This window comes from Mesocricetus auratus, unplaced genomic scaffold (genome assembly GCF_017639785.1).
Source record: "Mesocricetus auratus isolate SY011 unplaced genomic scaffold, BCM_Maur_2.0 Super-Scaffold_100003, whole genome shotgun sequence".
Taxonomy (NCBI): Eukaryota; Metazoa; Chordata; class Mammalia; order Rodentia; family Cricetidae; genus Mesocricetus; species Mesocricetus auratus.
Window position 1 is genome coordinate 105,384,235 of NW_024429188.1, and position 24,467 is coordinate 105,408,701.

A 24,467-nucleotide genomic window follows, 5' to 3' on the forward strand; every position below is an offset into this window, starting at 1 on the left:
AGGCTGTGTGCAGCTTCTATATTCACCATTCAGGAAACATTCTGTCAAATACACTGAAAATGCTATGTAAATGGGACAGTTTGATCTTCAGTATGAAACCAAATCATGTAAAACATATTTTCACAGACACGTACATGATTATTATCACAGAGTCGAGAAATCCACTGAACATACTTGAAAAATACCTGCCACCATACTATCTCTTCCATACACTCAGTTAACTTCCTGAAGTTTTAATTTCAAAAGTGGGACAGGAACAGCAGGGCAACTGGGCCAAAAGTTTCCATATTGGTGAACACAGAGAGTGGAGTCTAGAACTTTCAGGCTGCTTAGAATTTCATAGACTACCAAAACTTTGTGGACAAAACTGTTTCACAGTCACCTTGGCTCCCTGAAACCGTCACAATTAAAGGATCCTGGTTACCAGTAACAACAACTAGGTCTAAAACAAATCACATCTAGAGTTGTAGAGTTGTGCCAGCGCATCTGAGATTCCTACATTTTTTGCCTATAGTTATTCTTCATTTCTTTGCTTGCATTTTTCCATGTATTGATTTTATACGATTATATAACCAACCCTACTATGTAGGCGGTACACTGTCAAATGACCACTTTATTGATCCATACCCATATGCAAGCTCCAAAAGGCAGAGTGGTTGCTTCCCTGACAGCAAAGATCATGAATCGTTCATGCAAACCCAAGAAAAACAAAACAATGAATATAAACATTAGAAAATAAACAAAACAATAAATCCCTGCGCATTGACAGTTTACTAACAAAGTAGGCAGTTCAGAGGTCTGGGGCTGGAGAGACGGCTAAAATTGCTTACTGCTCCTTCAGGAGACCCAGGTTTGGTTCCCATCACCCACATGGTATAACTCCAGTTCTAGGGGATCTTCTGCCCTCTTCTGACCTCAACTGGCACTGCATGTATATGGTGCACATACATACATCAAGCCCACACATATACACATAAAATAAATAAATACATAAAGAGTTCAGAGGTTGAAGACAGGACAGGTGTTACCGGATAGGAATGGTAGATTGAAGTATGAATTATGGAGAGGAAACATGCCTTGCTTCAAAAGACAGAGAGGCATACCTAAAGCTAACTGAGTACACAGTAAAGTGCTCTGTGCCAGAGCAAATACAGCCAAGGACAGTAGCAAAACAAAAGGCTGTACAAAACCACCCATCATGCTTCTACCGTTCCATATCCTTATGGTTACTCATTTGTTTAAATAAAGTTGCATGTATGTATCAGACATACTAGCTGTGTATGCTGAGCCTGTTATATACCACTTCAAACTTGTTAGACTCAACCCCTGGTGACATTTAAATGTTTCAATGATAGCCCTATTGGAAGCAGAACTTTTTATGAGTTAATACTTCAATCTGGGAATAGAAAAGTATAAAAAAACACGAAGTAGCTGGTGTTTTTCCTTGCTGAGCAGGATTTTAGGAACATAAATGTAATAAATAGCTTTAATAAATATGATTTGCATCTACTGCTTTCTCTAGTACTAGCCACCCATTTACTCAAAGGGACGTGGTAACTTAGTCTTAGGGCTTTGGAAAAGCCAAATGTGCATAAGAATTCTAAAGATGAAGCAAGAAAAAACGGAAGGGGCAAAATTCGGCTGTGTTTGTCTCATCAAAGTTATTGTAACTCTGCTATGACAAAAATGTGCTTTCTCTTACTCAATATACTATGTGTTAATGCATTTTGATTACTGTAGCTTTATAAAGCTGTACCTCTGGGTCAGCATTGTTCCTCTTTGCCCACTTCTGAAGCAAACAACACACAAAAAATAGAGGAGAAGGTAGCTCTGTGTCACTATCCAAATGTGAAGTGGACTGTGCTATGCTGAAAAGCTTTAGTTACTTTGACCCACTAAAATCTGCTTGTGCTGTCCAAGTGAGACATCATTTTAAATAGTCACAGATTTACAGAGATTTAAAACTTAAGTAATGCCATTTCTTGCTACATTTGAAGAGCATTTCTCTGTCATATTGAACTATACTACCCCATCACCTATAGAAATGGTATTAATGTGATCTGCTGGAGGTTGTTCTGCTGTACAACCAGTATGGATTGTTTGTACTTACCTAGTCCTAGCCTCAGGGCATTCAAATTGTTTCCCTACAAGGAAACTTTTTTTTTTTTTTACAGTGAGCCATGTGCTTTTAAAACTAGTGTTGCCAGTGTTAGAGGTCAGGTTAGAGATGAAACAGTTCATGCTAATCCTTCCCACAGTAGATTATCTATTAATAATTAGAACTCAGAATTTAGCATGAACCTCAGTATGTATATTATAAACTCCAGATATTATCTGCATGAACCACTGTGATGGCATTTTGGAGTGTTTAGTACTCAGAGAGATTTAACAGGTATTTCTAATTAATTGATCATAAAATTTTCTGGCAGGGCTGGGTGGTGGTGGTGCATGCCTTTAATCCCAGCACTCGGGAGGCAGAGGCAGGCGAATCTCTGTGAGTTCGAGACTAGCCTGGCCTACAAGACCTAGTTCCAGGACATCCTCCAAAGCCACAGAGAAACCCTGTCTTGAAAAACCAAAAAAACCCCCAAGAAATTCTGGCAAGACTAAATCCCAGCATGGAAAAGTGAATTGGGCATACAGCCCCATCCTTTAGCTGAGAAGCTACTGGAAATGCTTAGCTGCTGGGAGAAGGATCAGTTTTTCTCGAAGAGTGTTGCCAATAGTAGGTAGACCATACTCTGGTGGGCACACATTCAAGACTGCTAGCTTTGATGGGGTAAAACAACACCAAACACAAGTTGAGTGGGAAGGGGGAGGTATAGAAAGTGTTGCAGTAGGAGGGTAAATATGAATAAAAAACAATGTACGAATTTCTCTGATCACTAATAAAATATTATGTTAAAAATAAAAAATAACAAAAGCTCCTATACCATTGTTATCATGCTTTAGGGTTCCTGAGAGCAGGGAAATGAAAACACGGTTTAGGAATCTGCTTCAAAGGTCATGATAGAACATAGAATAGCTAAGCTTCTAGACTCCCCTAGGCTCTATTTTCTTCAGTGCAAAAACCTGAAAAGAGGCTTTTGCATGGAAACTTTTATTATAGTGATCCACCACTATTATATGGGCAGGAACAAAAGAATACTTTATATAGCATTTTAAAAGAAATCTTTTATAAGACCAACTGCCAAACATCTAAGAAGGACTCTTGTACTAGCCTTGATAGTATGAGCAGGGTAGAACAACAAACTTGCTATGTGCAGATATTTTTTGGTTATTTTGAGTTACAGTATTTGCCATAGACAATGTAGTTTTATCTGTTTGAATTTCATTTCTAAGTTATTTTCATGGTCTAGTGTCTCATTCCCAATTATAAAAGTTTTATGGTAAAATTCATATACTCTGTTAAACATTTTTAATCATCTCTACTTTTGCAGTCTAAATAGTAATGTTTAGAATTTGACTTTTCCAAATCTTTATGAAAATATTTTTCCTGAGTAAAAATGAGTGTCATTTCTAATTTTGACTCTTCCTGTTATATGCTATGCCAGAATTCCTATGAATATCTGATGCCCTTATGAAAGGAGGCATTATGTATTATTGCTACTGGCTATATGCAAAAATCCATCCAAGAAATCAGTTGAGGTTTTCCCTGTAGTTCTACTTCCAGGGTTGTCAAAAGTAGTTAGCATCAGAGTAGCTGATGAATAACTTAATCAGAATTTTTGCACAGACGTGCCATCTCTAGACATACTCAGCTCAAGCAAAACATACTTAATGTATTAGTCATGGGTTTGCCAGTTATTAACCTTGGTTACAGCTATTATACTGATCAGAGAAATGTTTTCGTTTAAAGCTTTCTTCAGAACTCACAAGTCCCTTGAAGACCGGTAGTCATTGAAACCCTTTTGTCTTTTCCTGTGTCTCAGCAAAACCCTGACTTACATAATTTTGAAATAGAGATTTTAACCCTTAAATAGATCAGCATTGGGAAATAATTCGGTCTTTTAACATATTTTAAATGTCCAAACAGGAACAATAATTGGCCTTTATATTTTATTACGCACATATGTTAACTATGTCAATAAGTGCATATTAAAATCTACATCTGCTAGATACTTATGTAAGGCCAAGGGTGGAATGAGGAAAGTAATTGTTAACTAATGATTACAGAATTTAGAAGCAAACTATATCAAAGTACAAGTTTCATAAAAATAAAAACAACACGAAAAATGTATTAGTGAGCTATTTTTTGTTCCCTATCCCACTGTGGATTAAAATAAACAAGGAGGTAAGGACTAAAAATAGCGCCTTCATTGAATAACGTCTTAATGCTACTGATTGTATACCAACATAAAATAGTGCTAAAAGGCCATTGGTTCTATCCCATATATTTATTTAATTGTACTGAGTATCATGATAGAGCAAGCTCCTAATGGTCAGGTTACATTATATGTTAAAACCTTAGAATTATTTTAGGAATTCCATAATAAACTAGTGTTATTATAACCACAGAGTATGAGTATTGTTCCTCCAGTTGTCTTTGGTGTGTGAGAAACAGAGAGGTAGGAGGAAATGAGAGTAGAAAAAGCATCGCCTCACAACTGACTGGTAAAATTCTGCCTTCTTGACCATTATTTTATATTTTAGTTCCAAGATACACGGTGTTTTCCTACAAACATGACTTTAGCTCTAGGTTAAAACCATGAGACACTTGGTTAAATATGTGCCCTATGACTTGTAATTTAGATTCCTTTTCCAACATGACCTCAGAAGCAGATCACAGAACCAGTATCTGTCTTTAGCTACCACAACTATTGTCTTTCTGATGACAAAGCACCATCTTCAGTCATTTTCACACTTAATAGCGTATTTTTTCACCCTGAATAACCCACCAGCTTTGGTTATTTTTTAAAATAGGCACCACGAAAAGAAGATGTTTAAATACCACGCTGGATTTTCTTTTATATTTTAATGAAGATCTTAGCACTACAAAGAATAGTAAACAGGAGAAACAACTGTGATTTAGGAGATTATCTTGGTCTTGAAAATTAAGCTTTTCTTCCTTTAAAATAAGCTCATGTTTTACAATTCAAATTCCAAAAGATATGACTCAGAAATGTGTCTGTATAATTACCCTGATATTATTACAATCCATTTGTCTGAACAAAAAGCAACCATTAAAATATACGATTGCATATATAGATTATTTTATCATAGCTTTTTTAAACTATATGCACTGAAACTAGGAACCTGAAAGTTAAAACTTCTGCAATATTATACTAAATAAAAATGTAATAAATGTTAATTAACTAAAATATACAAATGAGAAAAAGTTATAGACTTTTACATTTATTTGTAATTGTGGGGGGAGGAAGGAACATGACCCATGGACCACATATGGGGGTCACAGAACAACACACAGGGATCTGTACTCTCTTTTTGCCATGTGGGTTCAGATGATCAAACTCAGGTCTTTAGGCCTCATCTACTGCCCCATCTCAGTAGCCCAAGAAAAACTTACAACCAAAAGCTAAAATTTCTTTGTACCCATTCTCTTTGGTTTAACACTTTAACTTGATAATCATTTTCTTCTGCTTTGGATATGACACCGCTCATGCCAGTTTTCAATTTCCTTTGTTTTATGATTGAGACAACGTCAGTTCTTCAAAGAGGTCTAGTCATTAAAGCATTGTTCTACATTCCTTTTTATTCAATCTGTAATCCTCTATGATAATAACCCTGGACCTTAAATTATGTCTAGTTGATGTTATACAGATTTGACATAATCCAAACTTTTCCCATGTTACATAAAACTTCTAGGAGTGCATCTGAATTAATCAATGACTTGTGCAGATTTTAACACTTATATTACTGCATTAGAGATGTGAATTTCTATCACTGAAAATTACATCATAGGCTACATGATGACACTCTATCTTAGAAAAATATCTGTCAATATTGTAAAATAAAAGAACTGGAAATAACCTAGCTCAGAGGATTATACATGAATATGACAGCTTAATGCAGTCTGTTACCCTAGTCTGGATCCTATACTGTACAGAAAATGTTATAATGAACATATCTGTCAAGTCATGTAATGGGAAAATGGACATTAGATGATATAACAATATTTCAATATTATGTTTATGTTAAATTTACTGAACTTGAGGAATATACTTTATTATGGCTATCTAAGAAAATGCACCTATTTCTAGTAAATAAACACTCAACTACTTTGGGGTAAGATGGGAAGCATTTAAAATTTATTTTTATTCATCTACTTTGTATGTGTAGTGCAGAGTATGTACATGGAGTGGCTTGTGCCTGCCTGTGGGTTTGCATGTGGAAGCCAAAGGTTGACTTTGGGTATTTTTTCTGTAACTATCCACTTTATTTTTTGAGGCAGGGTCTCTCATTGAACCTGGAGTTTAGTGTTTCAATGAGACTGCCTGTCCACTGGGTACACAGGAGAATCCTTCTGTGACTGCCCTCCATCCCCAACCCCGTGCTGGGGTTACAGTGACATGTACATGGGTGCTGGGTATCTAGACATAAGTCCACTTCACTTTACTCCGTGAACAATCTCTTAGGCCACCTAATGCTGAGAATTTAATATATTCTTCAATGGCTCCAATGTAGGAGGCAAACAGATTATTTGACACAGATACATGATAGATAACTATATAAATAGAATGAATGATAAAGCAATTGAAGAAAGCTGAATCTGAGTAAAAGGTATGTGTTGTTCTTTGTACAAGTGTTAATCTGTCCAACGTTCTAAGAGTCTAACCAAGTCAGTCAATTACATAATGAGAAATAAATCATTAATCAGAGCACTTATGCTGAGAGATAGATGCCAACCACAAAAGATTATATGCTCTATAATTCCACTTATGTGAATTACCTAAAACAGGTAAATGTACAGAGAAAAAAAATAGATTAGCAGTTACCAAGGAGTGAGAGAAGGGCTGGGATATGCCTGTTAATTGGTATGATTTTATCGTTCATGGTAATAATAAATTCTACAAGTAAATAGCAATAATGATGGCTCAACTCTGCTAACAAGTGAAATACTATTGAATTATACACTCTAATGAATAATTTTATGATCTAGAAGCTATATCTCAACAAAGCCGTTTTGTAAGAAGAAAAACAAAGGGAGTGGGCTGAGGATAAGTATATTGCTTAGTTGGTAAATGGTTTACTGTGAAAGCATGAGAACCTGAGTTCAAATGCCCAGCACACATGTAAAAAGACATGCTCCCAGTACACATCTGCCATCCCAGAACCAGGATGCAGACACAAGTTGAGAGATCCCTGGAGCCAATGGCCAGCCACTCTAGCTGAGTCAGAGCGCCTAATGTTCAGTGAAAACTTCTGTCTCAAAAATGACTGATAAAGACATCCAGTGTTCATCTTCAACCTCTGCATGTGCATGCATCTGCACATACGTGAACATATACACATGCACATATATGCAAAAAATAAAGAATGAAAGATGAAAAAGTTAAAATACTGAATGACTTGAAACAGTATGGCCATAAGATTAGGAAGGTCAATGAATAGAGAATACCTATATATTAGATAGAAAAAGGCCAAAGAACTCAGAGTTGGACTTGTTGATTGTATAATCTGCAGGGATTGTAAAGTCATCAAGATTATAAACCACTGTCGCCACCATGGGAATCGGTGTGGAGTTTCTTTACAAAGCTTAAAATAAAACTATACTTATACTATTATATCACTCCTGGGAAGGATGCCAAATGACATATATGACATGAAAGTAGAAGGTAGACTATTTGGGGAACTTAAAAGAGAAAGCAGACTAATGGGCACAAGACAAACAGGAGAGGTTAATGGCGCAGGGCAGGGAGGAGGACCGGAAAGGGGAGGTACAGAATACAAAGTATGTAGTATACTGTGATATTTCATACACAAGTACACACTGCAACAAGAAAATGTACCTGTAAAAGCAATGTTTGTGGGTGGGCTTAACACATGGGAACACTCTCCACTTAACACTTGTATTTATTTTTATCATTTTAATTGCACCAAGTGTATACAGTACAGTGTGACAATTGACATATGTATACGATGTACCCTGATCACATTATACTAGATAGCATTTTCGTCTCCTTAAATATTTTGTGATACTTATGTTGCTGAAAATAGCAAGGTCTAACTACTTTCAAAAAGGCTAAAATCCTGGGATGGATGATGCAAAATCATAAAACCAAATGCATTTGGACTTAAACTAAAAATTCTATTGAGCAATATGACATTCTTTTTTAAAAATAACCTATAAATATATCACTTTCCCCTTTCCCTTTCCCTTTCCTTCATCAACCCTTCCTATGCATTCAGTCTTGCTCCTTTCAAAATCATGGGCATATTTTCTTTAGTTACATATTTGTATGTCATATGCATACATTTCTGTATATACCTAAATATATTAATACAAGCTTCTCAGTCCATTTATAGCTGACGAAAACTATTTTTCCTGCTCTCATTATTCCTTAGTTGTTTGTAGTTCTTGGTCAAAGACTGAAGCCTCATGAAATTCCTCCTTTCCATATCAGTAAGTCTATTGGTATTGGACTTGTTCGGGTCGTATTTAGGCAGCCATGTTGGGAAGATTTCATGGGTACAGCTTCCCTATCATCTCTAGTAGAAATAATTTCGTAGCAGATGTCCTGTTTTTCTGGTTCTACAATATCCACTCATCCCTTGACCTTCTTCCAGAATGTTCCCTGAGCCATAGGTACAGGGGTTGCTTTTAATTGGATGAAAATCTAGGTTATCAAAAAGGGAAAACAATGTCCCCGTGTTATAGCTACTACAGGAGTACCATGGTTTGACATTTGCGTATTTCTGATAGTGATTCCTCTGAATGAAAACGCATCACGGGGTGCTGAGAATGATATATTAGCCATTTTTATGTGTTGAAAGAAGAACCATGATAAAAATAAAGTACATGTAAAGTAGCTATTAGAGAAAGAAAGAAAGCCTGCACCGTTAATTCAGAATAACCAAATGAGGCCCGAGTCAGTAATATAGGCTGCCTATGACTAAGGTATAAAACTAGATAACTTGGAGAAATTTGGCTGTCTTTGGTAGTCCCCAAACCACAAATCCTATTGGCTGGTTATAACATTCCCACAAATCATTGGAAATGTATGCATGGGAAATCCTTGCTTCTATCAAAATCTATATTATCTACACATTTTTTCTAGAAGTGACACTTTTTATTCAAAAATGGTCAACTGCTTTTGACAGAATATACTTAATTAGATAAAGGTGCTGCTATGAGTTCTAGGACATTCTTAAGTAAAAAACAATTTTTATTTATCTTTGAACTGTTAACATCTGTGCCTGGTATATAATATTACTATTCTATTAAATAAATACTAAGACATTACCAATTTTTTCATATTTAAAACTCTATGCCTTTATAGTTAATATATATTTCAAACTCACTTAAAATTTTATTACAAAAGTGTCATGTTATGAAATATGCATGCTATGAAATTTGAGAACTCTCAAACCCTTATATGGAACTCCTTATTAGTTTTTTAAAAACCCAAAGGAAAGAAAATTTTTCTTTATGCACAATGAATGGTAATTTCCTGTGGTTTCAGACTTAGTTATATCATGGTTAAAAGTAAATATGCTATGAAATAATGGTTAATTATGATCATCTGTATCACAGATGGTTTCTCACTGCCACTTGAGCCTACACCAAGTCTGTCCCCTATGGCAACAAGAAATAAAAATGGGGAAAGAGTATACGGTAAAAGAACCCTAAGATTAATCATGAGAGATAAATTGCTGTCTCTATGACAATAACAACACGGAGGTGGTTTTTATATAATGGATAAAGGTAAGAAAGAAAATTGAATTGAGATGAATTATGGGACACAAAAGCAGAAATGCAAAACAAGAAAGCCGAGATTATATTTAAAAAGGTCTTCCAAGGATCATCAGTTTTCATTATATCAAGAATAGTCCTTCAGAAATGTAAAGACAATCTTTAGAAGAACAGAAAATTGATATACTCTGGTATATCAAACACAAAATCTGCCTGTTTTATTTTATTTCCATTTGGAGACTTGCTTTTCCATCAACTGAAATGTCAAAGGTCCATTATCCCTTTCATTCATGACCTCTGATGACCCTCCTCTAAGCCCTATTGTACAAATTTGTTAAAAAGTAACTATGTGGAGACACATCATTTCTATCTGTACAATGACTATGAATGGCACTTTATTATTCTGGGAAACACGCATCATGCAAAGGGAAAACAGATTTCTAAATACTATAATTTGAAGTGGTCAGTAAAGAAAAAAGAAATTTTAGCATATCTAATGATATGGCCAACCTAAAGAGGGGGAGAGTTTTAAGCAGGGTCAAAAAAAAAACCCATCATCAGCTTGAAAACAGAAAGTAAAACAAGAACTGTCAGTTTGCTATATGATAGTCTTTGGTGATCCTGCTGGAGTTGAAGCTGCTCTACAGTGGAAAGAAGAGCGATAGGAAAGAGCAGAAGGAAGCCAGGAAGGTCCAAATTTCTGAATTATCTGGGGACACAAGTGACTACCTGGGGCGGGGGAGGCAGAGTTTGAGGAAGGCTCAGAGTGCTTTTTAAAATTATTATTTGTCTGGTTGGTTGGTTTGCTTTCTTTCCTTTTTTGTGAACATCAACTAAACAACAGGAGCTAGTCGATATAGGAAGTGAAGCTCCAAGATATGAGGGAGGGTGATTAAAATATAAGACAATAAATGGTAGAAGGAAGGAGAGGAGAAGGAACACTCCACAGAAAGGCAAGGAGTTGCTAACAAGATGACAGGGACAAATGTTAGGGTACCATGTTTGCATGTGATAGACAAGTAAATTGGATTTTTTGCCAAATGACCTCTATTCCCCTATTAGCATACAATGAAAGGTCATCCGTGAAAATCTGAAACATAGGGATGGAGGAAGGAAAGAACAGCTATTTGGGGGAAAGGAGAAAGGAAAACTTGGCCATACATGGGAAAACTGTAACCATAAGCCAAGTCCATCCCATTATCTGTTGTAGTGAATAAACTTTTAGTAGGACATAATGATATTCACTCACTTATTTTATTGCTTATGATTACTTTTGTGCTACAACAGCAAAGTTGAATGGTTATGGCAGAAACTTTATGACCTACCTACAGAGCCTAAATTATTTACCAAGTAAGTTGACTATGAAGTCATTAGGATGGAATTCTGTCCTCTTAGGGTCTAGAGAACACATTTTCAACAAGATGAAAATAAAATAGTGTTCCAGAGGGGGGTGGTGATCAATTTGTTGAAGGGACCTGAAGTCATAATCAATACAGAGTAAAAAGAACTGAAACATTTACCTGGAGAGGACTCAGTTTTCATTCCTAGAATGGAACAGTTTGGAAATTTCATCCCTATATTTAGCTCCCACATAAAGCAGAAATATTTCCACCATATTGTTATTTAATGTTATTTCCTTTAAAAGGAAATACATATGTGTAGAGCTTTGAATGAGAAAGGCTGTAACTGGCTTATATATTTGAATATTGGTCCCAGTTGGTGGAACTATTTGTGAAGGACTAGGAGATGTGGCCTTGTGGGAGGAGCTGAGTCACTGGAGGTGGTATTTGAGGTTTCAGAAGACTCACTTTATTCCCAATGTGGCTCTCCGCATCTTAACTTGTGGATTGAGAGGTGAGCTCTCAGCTGCTGCTCCAGCTGCAATGCCCTCCCTCTGCCATCATGGACTGTAACCCTCAGGAACCCTAAGCCCAATTAAATGCTTCTTTCCTAAGTTGCCTTGGCCATGGTGTTTTATCACAGCAATAGAAAAGTAACTAAGACAGAAGTTAGCATTGGAGTGTTGCCATTGTTGTGACAGATCTGACCATTACTGATTCTTTTTTTTTCCTTTTATCATTTTTTTAAATTTTAAATGGCTTGTTTTACATGTCAATCCCAGTTCCCTCTCCCTCCCCTCCTCCCGCACTCCCCTTCCCCCCCCCAGCCTCCCACCCTATTGCCAATTCCTTCCATATAGGGGATATCTAGAGTCTGTCATTTCACTCTGGGTAGGGTCCAGGCACTCCCCCTAAGAGTCCAGGCTGAGAGAGCATCCCTCTTTGTGCTATGGGCACAGGATGACTGTTTGTATTCCAGGGAGAGACACTGATCCACTGCTCAGGGCCCCATAGGTTGCCCAGGCCTCCTCACTGACACTCACATTTGAGGGGTTCTTGAAGGAATGTGGGAGAGTTTGGGATTTGGTTCTAGAAAAGTGACTGAATGCTGTAAGCAGAGATGAATGGGCCATCCTACTAGGACATTGCAATACAGTTATGCTAAGAGTTATACAGACAATAGACACCCGGCTCAAGAGATTTCAGAGGGGAACAATATTTGCAACTAGGTTAGAGATCATTTTGGGGTGTTTTGGTGAAGACTGCAGTTGCTTTCTTCCCTTGTCCTATGAATTTTCTGAAGCTAAATTTAAAATAAACCGATTTCTTTGGTAGAAGAGATTTCAAGATAGCCAAATATTGAATCTGTCATATGGTTAATATTAATCATTTTTATGCAAGTCTACAATGAAAAAAGTGGGGTGAAAAGAAGTACAAAATGCAATTTGAAAAGAAAAAAACAGCACTGGAAAATTAAATGTTGGAGCCAAGGCAGGTAATGAAAGAGCTAAACAGATTAAGGAGAAGCCTGATCTACACAACAATAAGGGAGGGTTGCCCTCAGGTCAAGACCCCACCCCCTAGGCTTCTGACCTGTGAGGAAAAGGCCCAAGTAATTATCTGCTCCTCAAAAACAGAAACAAAGGAAAGCCTCAGCAAATGTAATTCAATGGGGCCAGGCTGTATCCCAAGCAGGCAGCAAATTTAGCAGTACCTTCCACTTGATTCTGGTTCTAGATCATAGAGGATACACGAGTAAAATGATTGGGAAATCTTCCATGGTTAAGGGGAATCTTAGAGGCCAGGCAATGTATGGCAGGGCAGATCAATGAGTTGAACTGTGTGAAACAAAACCTGGTTGTGTTGGATACTGACATGCTAGAGATAGGGCATATCTGCCAAGGAAAGCTGTGCATAGGGAGTTGAATCATCTTGAGATCAAGACTTATCTTGAAGGCAGCAAAGTTGGAAGGGCAGAGAGACTTATAACCCTTGAACAATGGAGTTTTCTGTGCTAGATTTTGGTTCAGTATTTCCTCACTAGGCCTGATACTTTCCTTTTGGAATGTATATTCTATGCACTATATTTAGTAATATGCATTTTTTTTAACTTACTGGGGGTTACAATTAAGACATTGCCTTGAGTCTTAGAAGAAACTTTGGACATATAAATAAAAAGTGTTTAAACAGAAAGAATATAAGGAATTTTGATACTGAACTAAATGCATTTCACAATATGATACAGGTGTGAACTCAGGGGAGTCAGGGATGGAATGCGGTGGTTTGAATGCAAATGGCCTGTACAGGCTCTTATGCCTGAATACTTGGTCTCCCAGTAGGAATAGAAGGTGTACCCTTGTTGGAGTACCTTTGTCAATAGGGGTAAGCTTTGAGGTTTCAAAAGACACACGGCATTCCCCATGTGTCTCAGCTTCCTACTTGGGGAGTGAGATACAAGCTCTCACCTGCAACTCTGGGTTCCTGTCACCATGCCTTCACTCCACCATCACAGACTCTAACACTCTGGAACCATAAGCCTAACTAAACTCTTCCTTTTGTAAGTTGCCTTGGTCATGGTGTCTTATCACAGCCACAGAAATCTAACTAAAACAATATAGAATGTTCCACATTTCGTCTTCTCAAGTATATTCCTTATTCTGTTTCCTTTCCACGTCTGCATATTAGTTCAAGGAGTCATTTCTCATATTAAAAGCCTACTTTTGCATTTGACCCTGCTAATCTAAAAGAGATCATTTAAAATGAAATTATGCTACATTACTGTACAAACCTAAAACAGTTCCATTTCTTTTCCTACAATTCTGGCACTGTATTGATAGAGTAATGGATTTCACAAAGCTTGCAATGAATTCAAAGTTTTAGTTTATCAAACATAGTAAAACCGCTATATGTTATAAGCAACAATACAGAAAAGTTTTGACAAATGCCCACTGGTTGAGGTGCCTACTAGTGTGTGAACGGGCTTCTTCTCCACAACATTTTCTCATCTTGGGCACTTAAAACCAAGGTGAATGCATTATTTTTACAATGTCTGTCAAGTCGTTTTATATATATGACTTTGAATGATATTCAGCTAACAAGACAGAGAAAGAGTATTGAATACAGATTAATTGTTTTATTTGCAGTTTGAAGAATGCATTTTGGTAGTCTGTAATCACCTCCTTCTTAAGGCTAGTAGGCAGTTTGATAAGCATTTTTTTCCAATTTTTGAAGGCCTAAAGATTTTCTACAATGGTTGACTGATTGTGTGAGGGGTTGGAGGACTAAACTAAAATAATCAAGGTTGATAACAAGCACCTTTTACCGAAAAGCAATTTCACCAGCCCAATTTCTCCATTTTAAACATCCTGGATCTCTGTTAAAATTCAGGAACTGAAAATAAATTTAAAAAATGCATCTTTTATAACCTGAAAGTAGATCGATCCATTGATAGTAGTAAAATCCCTACTCTAGTACTGTACCATTTTAAAATTATGTTTACATGGAAAACATTTGCCTAAAAATGTATATTTGGTCCCACGTTATTCACTAAACTGTAGCCCATATTTTTATCAATATACCCAAACAAAGTTATAGATCTGATTGTCCTCATTCTTCTTTGAATAAGTCCAGCAAGAATTTGTGTGTAAGAAGAGGTTAAGTTGTGTTTGACAAAAATTGGTATTAGTAGTATAATACAATATACTATATTCATATAATAATGCAATATGAATGAACAGAGAAGACCTTCATATCTCTGCACACAAAATTATGATAATGAGATGAAATGTAATTATCCTGATTGGGAAATAGTTTACAAATGTATTAAAATAGTACATTGTGCACCTGATATATCAAAAATTTTTAAAGTGTTTAAAAGGATGAAAATGCTTATTTCCATGATTTGATCATTATATACTAGATGCAAATATTGAATTATCACACTGTACCCATAAATTTTAATAAAAAAATTAAAAATTGAAACAGATGGCAATTGTACTAACTGAACAGATTAGCAATGACTACTGAGGAGCACTGTTCAAACCAGTTTTTGTGTCCTGGAATTGATCTAAGAAAGAGAGCTCATTAATTCCTTCAAGAATAAATGGGGACAGACATGGTTATGCAGTTAAGTAACAACTTTGGTTCCCACAGGTGCACAGTCTAACTCCCCATTTAATGGTGCATACTATTCCAATGGCACTTTATACAAAACTTTTAGATATATTATTGATTTTATATTGATCATGCTGGTTTTCGATGATTAATTAGGAATTGCTATCATTTTCATCAGTAAATAATTTGCCCTTCCAATTGATACATTTCCATGAAAACCAAAATGTATATCCAAAGAATATATGTCATACATTTTCTTTCATGTCAGATGAAAACTAGACTTGTGAAAGCATGCACACAAAGACTCACCGAGGTGTACAAGTATCCCTCGCTGTTCATTGCCAAATACAGCTTGGTTTGAACTCCTTGAATAGCCACCACTCGAAGACCCACAGGGATGAGGTTGAACAGAGCTACCATTTCAAAGAATGAGAAAATGTTACAATCGCAAATTTCATAGTTTTCCAATGTACTCAACAGGAGTACCTGGCTTCCTAAAATCAGAGTTGACTAAGTGAGTCTAGAAATTTACAAATATAGCCTTGTTCTACTTTCTAGTGTATTTGACTACTGATTATTATTCGGTGGGTCTATAAAACATATTCTCAAACACTCCAAGGAGAACAGAAGACTTTGGTTGAAACATCCTGAATTTTAGAGCACTGGAGGTGGGGAATATTTACATCTGGGGGGTGGCAAAGGATCAGGAATCACTCTGCACACTAAAATGTCATCCTTGTTAAATTACGTTCTTAACCTGCTCCTCTAGACAGTTTCTGAAATTTTCATAAGCACTGTTAGATGAAACTACTAGCTGAGGAGAAATTCCTATACTCTCCCAAGACACATTACTCCATCATTTTCATTTAACTCATCTGTATTATCTCCAATGCAAAAAAACTCTAAATAAATCTGGGCCTTGCAAAAAAATGTTATTTTGTAAAGAACGGGCATTTTGCAGAATAACAGAGTTCAGCAGGCTCTTGACATTTAGTCTCAAAGATGATAGGTATAGGAATAAAAATAAGGTGTCGGAAAAGTGCTCTTTGTTGTTTTAATGTTTTCTGCAAATCCACTGCAAGTGGGCTAACGAGGTCTTCATCTTTCTGTCTGAAGGTCTGACTGCATGAAACTTACACCCAGGAGCTCCTCGCAAGCACACACCACTCACTGGAGACAAGCAGTGGGCGGTCTCCCACTGCCAGCTGTCTCCGCCCTCCCACACCACGAACAAAAATAAAATAGTACATTTTTAAAACGTAGTGTTTGCCACACACATCTTTTGAAAATAGCCTGTGCACCTTTCTCCTGGGAGTCCATAGACTAATGTTGATGATTTTTGCCCTGTTTTGTAAGTATCTTTGGGATGATAAACTGGTCTGTTCCTTTCATGAGCAAGAACTTAAAGGTGTCACTCCTGTCTACAACAATCTTTTGTAGAATCACTTATCTTTGCATGTATAGACTCTGTTGCATTAGATAGGGTAATATGGGCAAAACATTAATTAGGAACAAAACATTCCTTGTGAAGTCTACAATACATCTTTTCCTTAGAATGTGGGTGCTATCAAAGAGGAGCTAGGACAAACTGTACAGTTCAAAATACAAGTGTTCCTACAACATGCCACTTGATGGCACTTCATTCAATATTCACAATATAAAAAGCTGTGCCCTTCTGTTACGTGAAATGCAGAAAACTAATTGCACAGATTGCAAGTCAGGATCATGGGCTATAATTGACAATGTAATGTAAAGGAAATAAGCTTACTATCTTTGAGAACATCGTGTATAAGTCATGCTTCTTTCTGTTGATGATACCCTGCTTACAGCAGGTACTCAAAACACATTTGTAAACTGATACCAAGGTATCATGGAAAAATGATCATGGATTTGGAGAATATAATAGATGGCAATCATATTATATAAAAATCTCATAGTTCAAAAACCTGAGACCTACAATAGACTAAACAAAATTCCATGCGGGTTTGTTTAAAGTTAATATCACTATGTTCCTGAAACCTAATTGGGTTATAGTAATAGATAACAGAGAAAGATGTTAAATGAAACTTTAAATTATTTCTACAATCTTATTTTATAAAACAATATTATGAACCTTATTAGTTGTATGAATGTAGCTTTTAATGTCAGAGATGAGCATGGACGGAGGGAGGAAGTGAAGAGACTGATAATGATTTGACTTTTATGTTGATTTTCACTGCTCTCAGATTTGTGTTTTAATGAGAAATGAAATGCTTAAATTTCAAACAGTAGACAGACAGTTAAAGGAGAAAGAGAGGCAAAGAACATCATTCCATATTACCTATTCCTGAATAGTGGTATTGAGTTTGTAGGAGGCCATTCATTATGTAATCTAACACAGACACAGACACACATACACACACACATATCAAAATGGAAGAGAGCAGAAAAATGTGAAGTATGACAAATAATTGATTTCATTTGTGTTTCTAAAGCACATTCAATTAAATATCTAAGATCTCTTCTCTTTCAGCTAGATGTGATGAGATTTGTTTATTTTCTGTTTGGTCTGGTTTTTTTGAGACAGGGTTTCTCTGTGTAGCCTGGCTTCCAGAACCTCACTCTGTAGACCACGCTGCCCTCGAAAATACAGAGTGCTGGGAATAATGGGTGCATCAACATGCTTGACCATTTATTCATTTATTCATTCATTCATTCATTCATTCATTCATTTTAGGGATTTTCAGAGCTTTTAATGAACAACCTCCATGCGGTTTCTTACTTGTTTGCTATTATGCCTATATAAAAATAAACACTTATAACTTAAAGGGATCACTTTCTCAGGGCAGTGTTGTTTCATTGGCATTCAAAGTTCAACTCTACACTGAACTCTACGCTGAAGTCTTGCTGCCACATTACTTAAACTAAGGCCAATTTCTCTAATTAACTAATAATTAACAAAGAAATTATTTTAATGTACTTGGAGATTCGTGATTTGCTGAACTGGCAAAAGTATTGAAGGTTTGAAGAAAAAGGGGAATCTGTCTTTTTAAAATCCATTCTTTACACCCAAGACTGATAATAAAACTGCCTCTATGAAATGTCTATCTTTTCCTTTTCAGGGGAAAACATAATTTATAATGTCTTACTTGTCCATGAGGAAATTTCATTGGACTGACATTTACCATTATAATAAATTTACCTAAGGCAACCATTAATGCATAGTATCAACCATGGTTTTAGAAATGGACATACATAAGGCATGACATTATTTGCTTTATCATGTGATCTTGTTTGCCATATCTAAGCTAAAATAACATAAAATCAATTAAATTGAACTAAATGAGAAAACTATGATGAAAAGAAAAATATAAACATAATACTGGGAATGTATGTTGAGGAAATAGTATTATGAGTCCCAGTTGAAAAAAAAATAAAACTTGTATTGTTGCTCCATTCATTTAAACAATTACTTAAACATAATGTAAAAAGTTGCTTGGCTTTGGGGGGGTATAAATTTGAATGGCTCAGTTTAATCAATAGGCATCTGTATTTTATGATGGCTTATATGGGACAATATCAATGGGGAAGTGAAGGTAGCTCCCTAGGCTTCTGGTTGCTCTTCAACCCAGGGCAGTCAAGCTTGTTTTTCCTTTTGTGATACTTCCCATTTGCGTTCTACATGTCATGGTGATACTTACCTCTGATTGACTTACCACTGTACATTTTAATCAGACTAGACATGGATTCTTGTTATCTGGCTATATTCTTTAAAGATCTCTGAATGTCATTAGCACACCCAAATGGCATGTCAGACAGTTATAAGACAACCATCAGAGGAAACTGCATTTGTAGGATTAAAGAGTATAACCTAACATACAATATAAAGATCTATAATAAGAAATGGAGCACTCTCTCTCTCTCTCTCTCTCTCTCTCTCTCTCTCTCTCTCTCTCTGTCTGTCTGTGTGTGTGTGTGTTGTGTATCTCCTAAAATGAATATTTACAGAGTAATCTTTATTATTTTGACATATCACTAAGACATAGCACACTGAATCATCTATTTAAGAAAGCAAAACTGTTCTTTTTGACGAAATGGATAACCACTGAAAACAAATATTTCTCCCCTGTGTCAACTTGGATATTTAAAGCATATGAGAACAATCTTGATTGGTAGCTCATCACAAACTTCCCTTTAACAATGCTCTTTTTCTTGAGACAAGATAAACTAGAGAGTAGCATACATCCCTTAATTCCTTCCCCAAATATCATTCTGTATACATAATTTGGTGGAATATTTTATTGTGGATCACTGTGTATTAATGTGTATTGCTTGATAGCAGTAGAGTGCTCTGCTTCATTTGGGTAGTTGTTTTAAAAAGAATAGTATGCATGAAGGAGTAACTAGGATTCGTTATAAAACTTTAATATCCTCACTGCAACACAGTATTTGGCAAAACACTGAAGAGCCATTCAATATACAGGGCCTTCATCCTAGGAACTAAAAGATGTTTCTTCAAGGGTAATTGAAGGTAACTTTCTCTTGAGGTAGTATTTCAACCCCCCAGTCCAGGAAGCATTCTTAAAAGGTGTGAAAATCTTTAATCCTTAATACTGGGACACTTATCTATGGCTTTACTGCCTATAGTAATGCAGTTCCAAAAGAAGAACTACAGAGAACTCCTCAGCAGCCAGACCTACTTTCCTCAGCTGCCTTTTCAGTCACCAATGGGAATATTTCTAGAAACTAACAAATCTGAAAGAAATGAATCCAAATTTTGGAAAACAGAAAATGAATTCTGAGAACCAAGAATTTTAGTCTTCAGAAACAAACGAGTAAGTCTGCAGATACCTGTAAATTACAATACAGCAATTATTAATATTGCAGAAAAGGGGGCACTATTTGTGTTTTTGTTTTAATTATTCTAAATAAATATTTGTTGATAAAGATTATGTAACAGGTCACTGGGCTTCAATAATTACAAATAAAACTTCCCTTGGATGCATTTCCTTCTTGATTCACCATTACTGTCTCCAGTTTAGTTTAAAAGAAGTGCCTTTGCAGACCCATGTTAATAACTCAGTGTTAAAATATCAGTCTCAGAGTTATTGGTATATGTGGCAGGGGTGGGGTAGGGGTAAAAGCTTGTAACAATGAATTATTACGGTGTGAAAACACTCCTTCATTTTGGGATGAGGCTCATTTTTAAGAGTGGAGATAGCATGCTATTTCAGGATCACTGTGTGGGTGAGAAATTTTTCTGGGGGAAAAAGTAATAAAATCCAAAGGACAGCCATAAATCTATCTAGATTACCACGGAGATGACATTTGGATCTACCTTCAGATGGTGTCAACATTATTTGCTCTACTTTATATTTTAGATGTTTCCCTGTTCAGCTTCCTGTAGGTGAGCCTGTGTAAACAGCGTTATATCACATGACCATATTTTGCATTCACCTGAGGATTTGGCAAGGGCTGTTTGAATTAAAAATAAATAAAAAGAACCCAAAGTCAACAACATGCTGGTACATTTATTTATTTAACAGTCACTTACTGTAAGTGCTGTCCTCGTCTTTGGTGCCATCAATGGTTCCATCTGCCTGCAGTTGCAAGTGGTAGCCTTGTCGGCTGTATAGTTTGGTAACTATACCCTTAAGCTGAGGCTCTGCAAAGAGAACAATGGCTTGGGTCAATTGATGAGACTCAGCATTCAAAGTTCTAATTTCATCTACAAGTGTTAGTAGGGAAGAATATCATCTACAAGTAGTGGGGAAAAAGATCCAACTTCCTTTTCAGAGAGTCCTCTGGAAGAAAGAAAAGAAGCAAACAAATAAGTTTCAGAATAAACCTTAGAGTATCAGAAGGAACATTTGATTTCTGTTTCAAAAGACTGGTAATGCACTGAAGCTTTTGACAAAGCCCACAGTTTCTGATAGCTGGTCCTTGGGCTTAGTCGCACTCCACCTCATTAAACATTCTGAATGGGTTGGCGAATGGCTTAGTCTATCTTCTTAGTAATGTGTTGCTTTTCATGTGGAAGAAAAAATAAATATAAATATAAAAATAATTTAGCATAGCTTATCAACCAGGTGCCAAAACCCATCAGCAATGATTTCCTTAGGAATCAGCACAATTTGTATAAAGAATCCCACCACCCTAAGAAACCCTCCTTAGAGTGTCTCTAACCTAGAATCTCATCAAAGGACCTGTATCTAGAAAACTGAGGCTTCCATGCAAGACAATGAGAAGGGGGTAGACAAAGCAGCCAGCCGTTGTCATCCCTATCAGATAATTTCTTCTTATGAAAGATGGACTTGAAAAGAACAGTTTCTGTTGTTAACGAGGAAGGAAAATTAAATCGTACTTATTTTCAAATTTAATATAAAAACATGATTACCCAAAACATAGGTTCAAGATTAAAATGATCTTCAATTATGAATCACCCTAGATTAATCAAGCACTTAATTTATTTATACCTAAATTTTGCTTTTATTGAATACAGACACTTGCGCTGAAATAATATTTATTGGACTCACATAATCACACACTGTAACTGCTTACGTCTTTTTTAAACAAGCCTAATTCACAGCTAATGCATTGCAAACTTTGTGCAGACTGAAGACCCATGCCTGCTTTTCCATTCCAGGGTGTGTAGAACCCACTGAGAAATTGCTGCAATACTTGTCAAGTAGAAGGTAAGAAAATGGTGAGAAGGATGCATTTGGTGAATAAGCTGCATGCTCCCCCTGAAGGTCTACCTTGACGCAACCTGACAGCTAAGGCTCTCTGAATTCCTCCCGTCGTGGGAATGTGGTGCTACTCTTAACACTGAAATCCTTCAAAAGGACCCGCAACCTAAAATGACTGAAGACCCTGCTTTCCTCTTGCATTTAATGTCGAGTAATCAGTTTTAGTAGTCTGACCAGATTACTAAGATCTTTGACGCAAGGTTCTAGAAATACTTCTCCCCTCACCCCATTCCCCAGCCAATGTTTCAAAGCTGCCCCACAAGTCAAGTCTGTCCCGGAAAGAAATGGAATGCCTAAACAGTGGAAAGCTCATATCCCTTGGGAGTGGTATGTGGAGGGGAAGGGTCTGGCAGGCTGAGATGAAAGCAAGACAGGGATTCCCCGGGTTTTCCAGAGGGGTAGGCAATGGTGTCAGCCCTGTTCCTCTCTTGTCACTTCCATACCACACGACAGCTTGTCTGAGTTACGCCCTCCCTGAGCCCACGGGCATGCACACTCAAACACGCATGTGACACGTCTGAAACTGAGGGTGCACCTCCAGGGCAAGCTATGCTCCTGGGCTCTGTGCCTGTCCCAGGGCAGTTGCAATGCAGCAAGCCTGTTAACTGTTACGGAGGCAAAAAAGCAATCTTCCCACGTACGCACACCAGCTAGGGGGCCTCATCTGCACAAGCTGGGCTCCAAACTCACCTACGCTTCCATGCCACCCCCAACCCCCTCCACAGTCGTAAAGTAAGACAGGGGAAAAGATAAAGGCGAAAGCCCCTTCCAACCTGACCTGGTCTCCTTCTGCGTCTCTTCTTGGAGCCAAAGAGTTTGACCCGGGAAAAGACATTTAACTTGTTTTTGTCGCAGCTGGTCTTGCCTTTACTGGGGCTGCTGACACACTTGCAGGCATTGGATTTCTCGCGCTCGCGGGCTTGTCTCTTTTGCCGGATGAGAGAGCTGGCGATAGCCGCCGCCATGGCCACGACGCCCACCACCACCACTTCTTTGGGGGCCCCTCTCTGCCTTCGCCTCCTCGCTCCTCCGCTGCTGCGCTGCCACCGGCTCGCGCCTCCGCCGCCTGGGTTTCCTTAGCCTGCGCTGGCTTGGCCCGGGCTTCTGGGCACTGGGGCTTCAGTCGAGGAGGGGGCTCAGCATGCCGTCCAAGCTCCTCTGACGGTGGTCCGGCTCCCACGCGGGCTCTGGCAGCCTTGGTCCGAACCGACGCCACAGCCCCGAGCCGGGATCGCAGGCGAGCCAGGCAGGAGGCAGAGAGCTGCGCTTGTGACTGCGTGCGCTCGGCCCCTGAGCCCCGAGGACACTGTGCAAGTCCAAGCGGCTCGGGCGGGTCGGAGTTTCGCGGCACCCCCCCGCCCTGTGCCGAGCGGAGGGGGCCGGGGGAGGGAGGCGGGCGGGCGGAGGGAGAGCGCGCGGGCGGGAGAGAGGCCGCGGGCGCGGGCGGGCGGGCGGGCGGCCGGCGCGAGGAGGGAGGAGGCAGCGCACGGGGGAGCGCGCCCTCGCCCTGGCCCCTCCGCGCTTCCACTAGTCCTTGCAACTTCTCGGTCGAAGGATCGGCAAAAGTTGGCCCGTGCCAGCTTTCCCGCAGGGATCAAACAGGTAATGGCCTGGCATCATCGCTTTGGCTGCTGCTCTGGGCGCGGCACAGTCGCAGCACAGGAATTCAGTCGCTGCAGGCACCCTCCAGAAGAGCGCGACAGCCTGGCGGCGGCCCCCTCCCTACCTCGGCGGCCCCTCCCTCCCGGAACCCAGCTACTGGCTCCCGCCCGCCCGCCCCCCCGCCCCCAGTCGCCCCACCCCGCGAGGTGCAGAGTCCCCGATCCTGCTAACACCTGTAGGGGGTCAAGACACTGTCCCGTGGCCCAAAGCCCTCTTTTCCCTAAAGAAGCTAAGGGAGAAACAGTGATGGAGGAACTACTGGGATGAGATAGTTGTCTAGCAGGCACTGAGGTTTGCTAGGCTTTGGGGCTGGGAGGAGAGGGACAGGAATGTGACTTGAGTGCAGGTCTCAGAGTTAACCCCCGGCCAGAGCTTCAGGAAGTTGGCCAAACTCCTGCACCCGCCTCAGTTGCAACCCGAATCCCACCAGAGACCTACGGAGGTATTTTGCATGGCGACACTTGTAGCCCTTCAGGAGAGGAGGCCAGGGCTCACACACGGGCTCAGCCCCCACCACAGTGGCAGCAGCAGGCACTGCAGAGCTGTGCCCGCACACCACGCTGCCACCCAGTGGTTTTTGCTGACTTTTCATTCAGTGTCAGTGTGTGCTGTCCAAAACTCGTTTTTCCTCATCGCCCCCTCATCTGACCATTTGGGAGCCACGCAGCGAGCCTGGGCATGTACCACAGGCAGTATTGGCAAAAAAGCATAGCCCAGATCTTCATTTAAGCTCCCGTTTCATGATTTCTT

General features: G+C 38.6%; 1 protein-coding gene across 5 annotated transcripts in view; it reads right to left on the reverse strand.

Annotated features, from left to right (window-relative positions):
• The window catches only part of Fgf13 (fibroblast growth factor 13), a 516,384-nt gene that overhangs the window by 61,388 nt on the left and 430,529 nt on the right, over positions 1 to 24,467 (reverse strand). For 4 of the 5 annotated variants that reach the window (XM_040744655.1, XM_040744654.1, XM_040744656.1 and 1 more), the window contains 2 exons: positions 20,861 to 20,971; positions 15,637 to 15,740 (listed from right to left, as the gene is read on the reverse strand). In XM_040744655.1, coding sequence (XP_040600589.1) covers positions 15,637 to 15,740; positions 20,861 to 20,971 — 215 coding nt within the window. Of the gene's footprint in view, positions 1 to 15,636; positions 15,741 to 20,860; positions 20,972 to 22,833; positions 23,400 to 24,467 lie in introns of those variants that run through there. The other variant, XM_021235585.2, reaches the window with a different exon arrangement.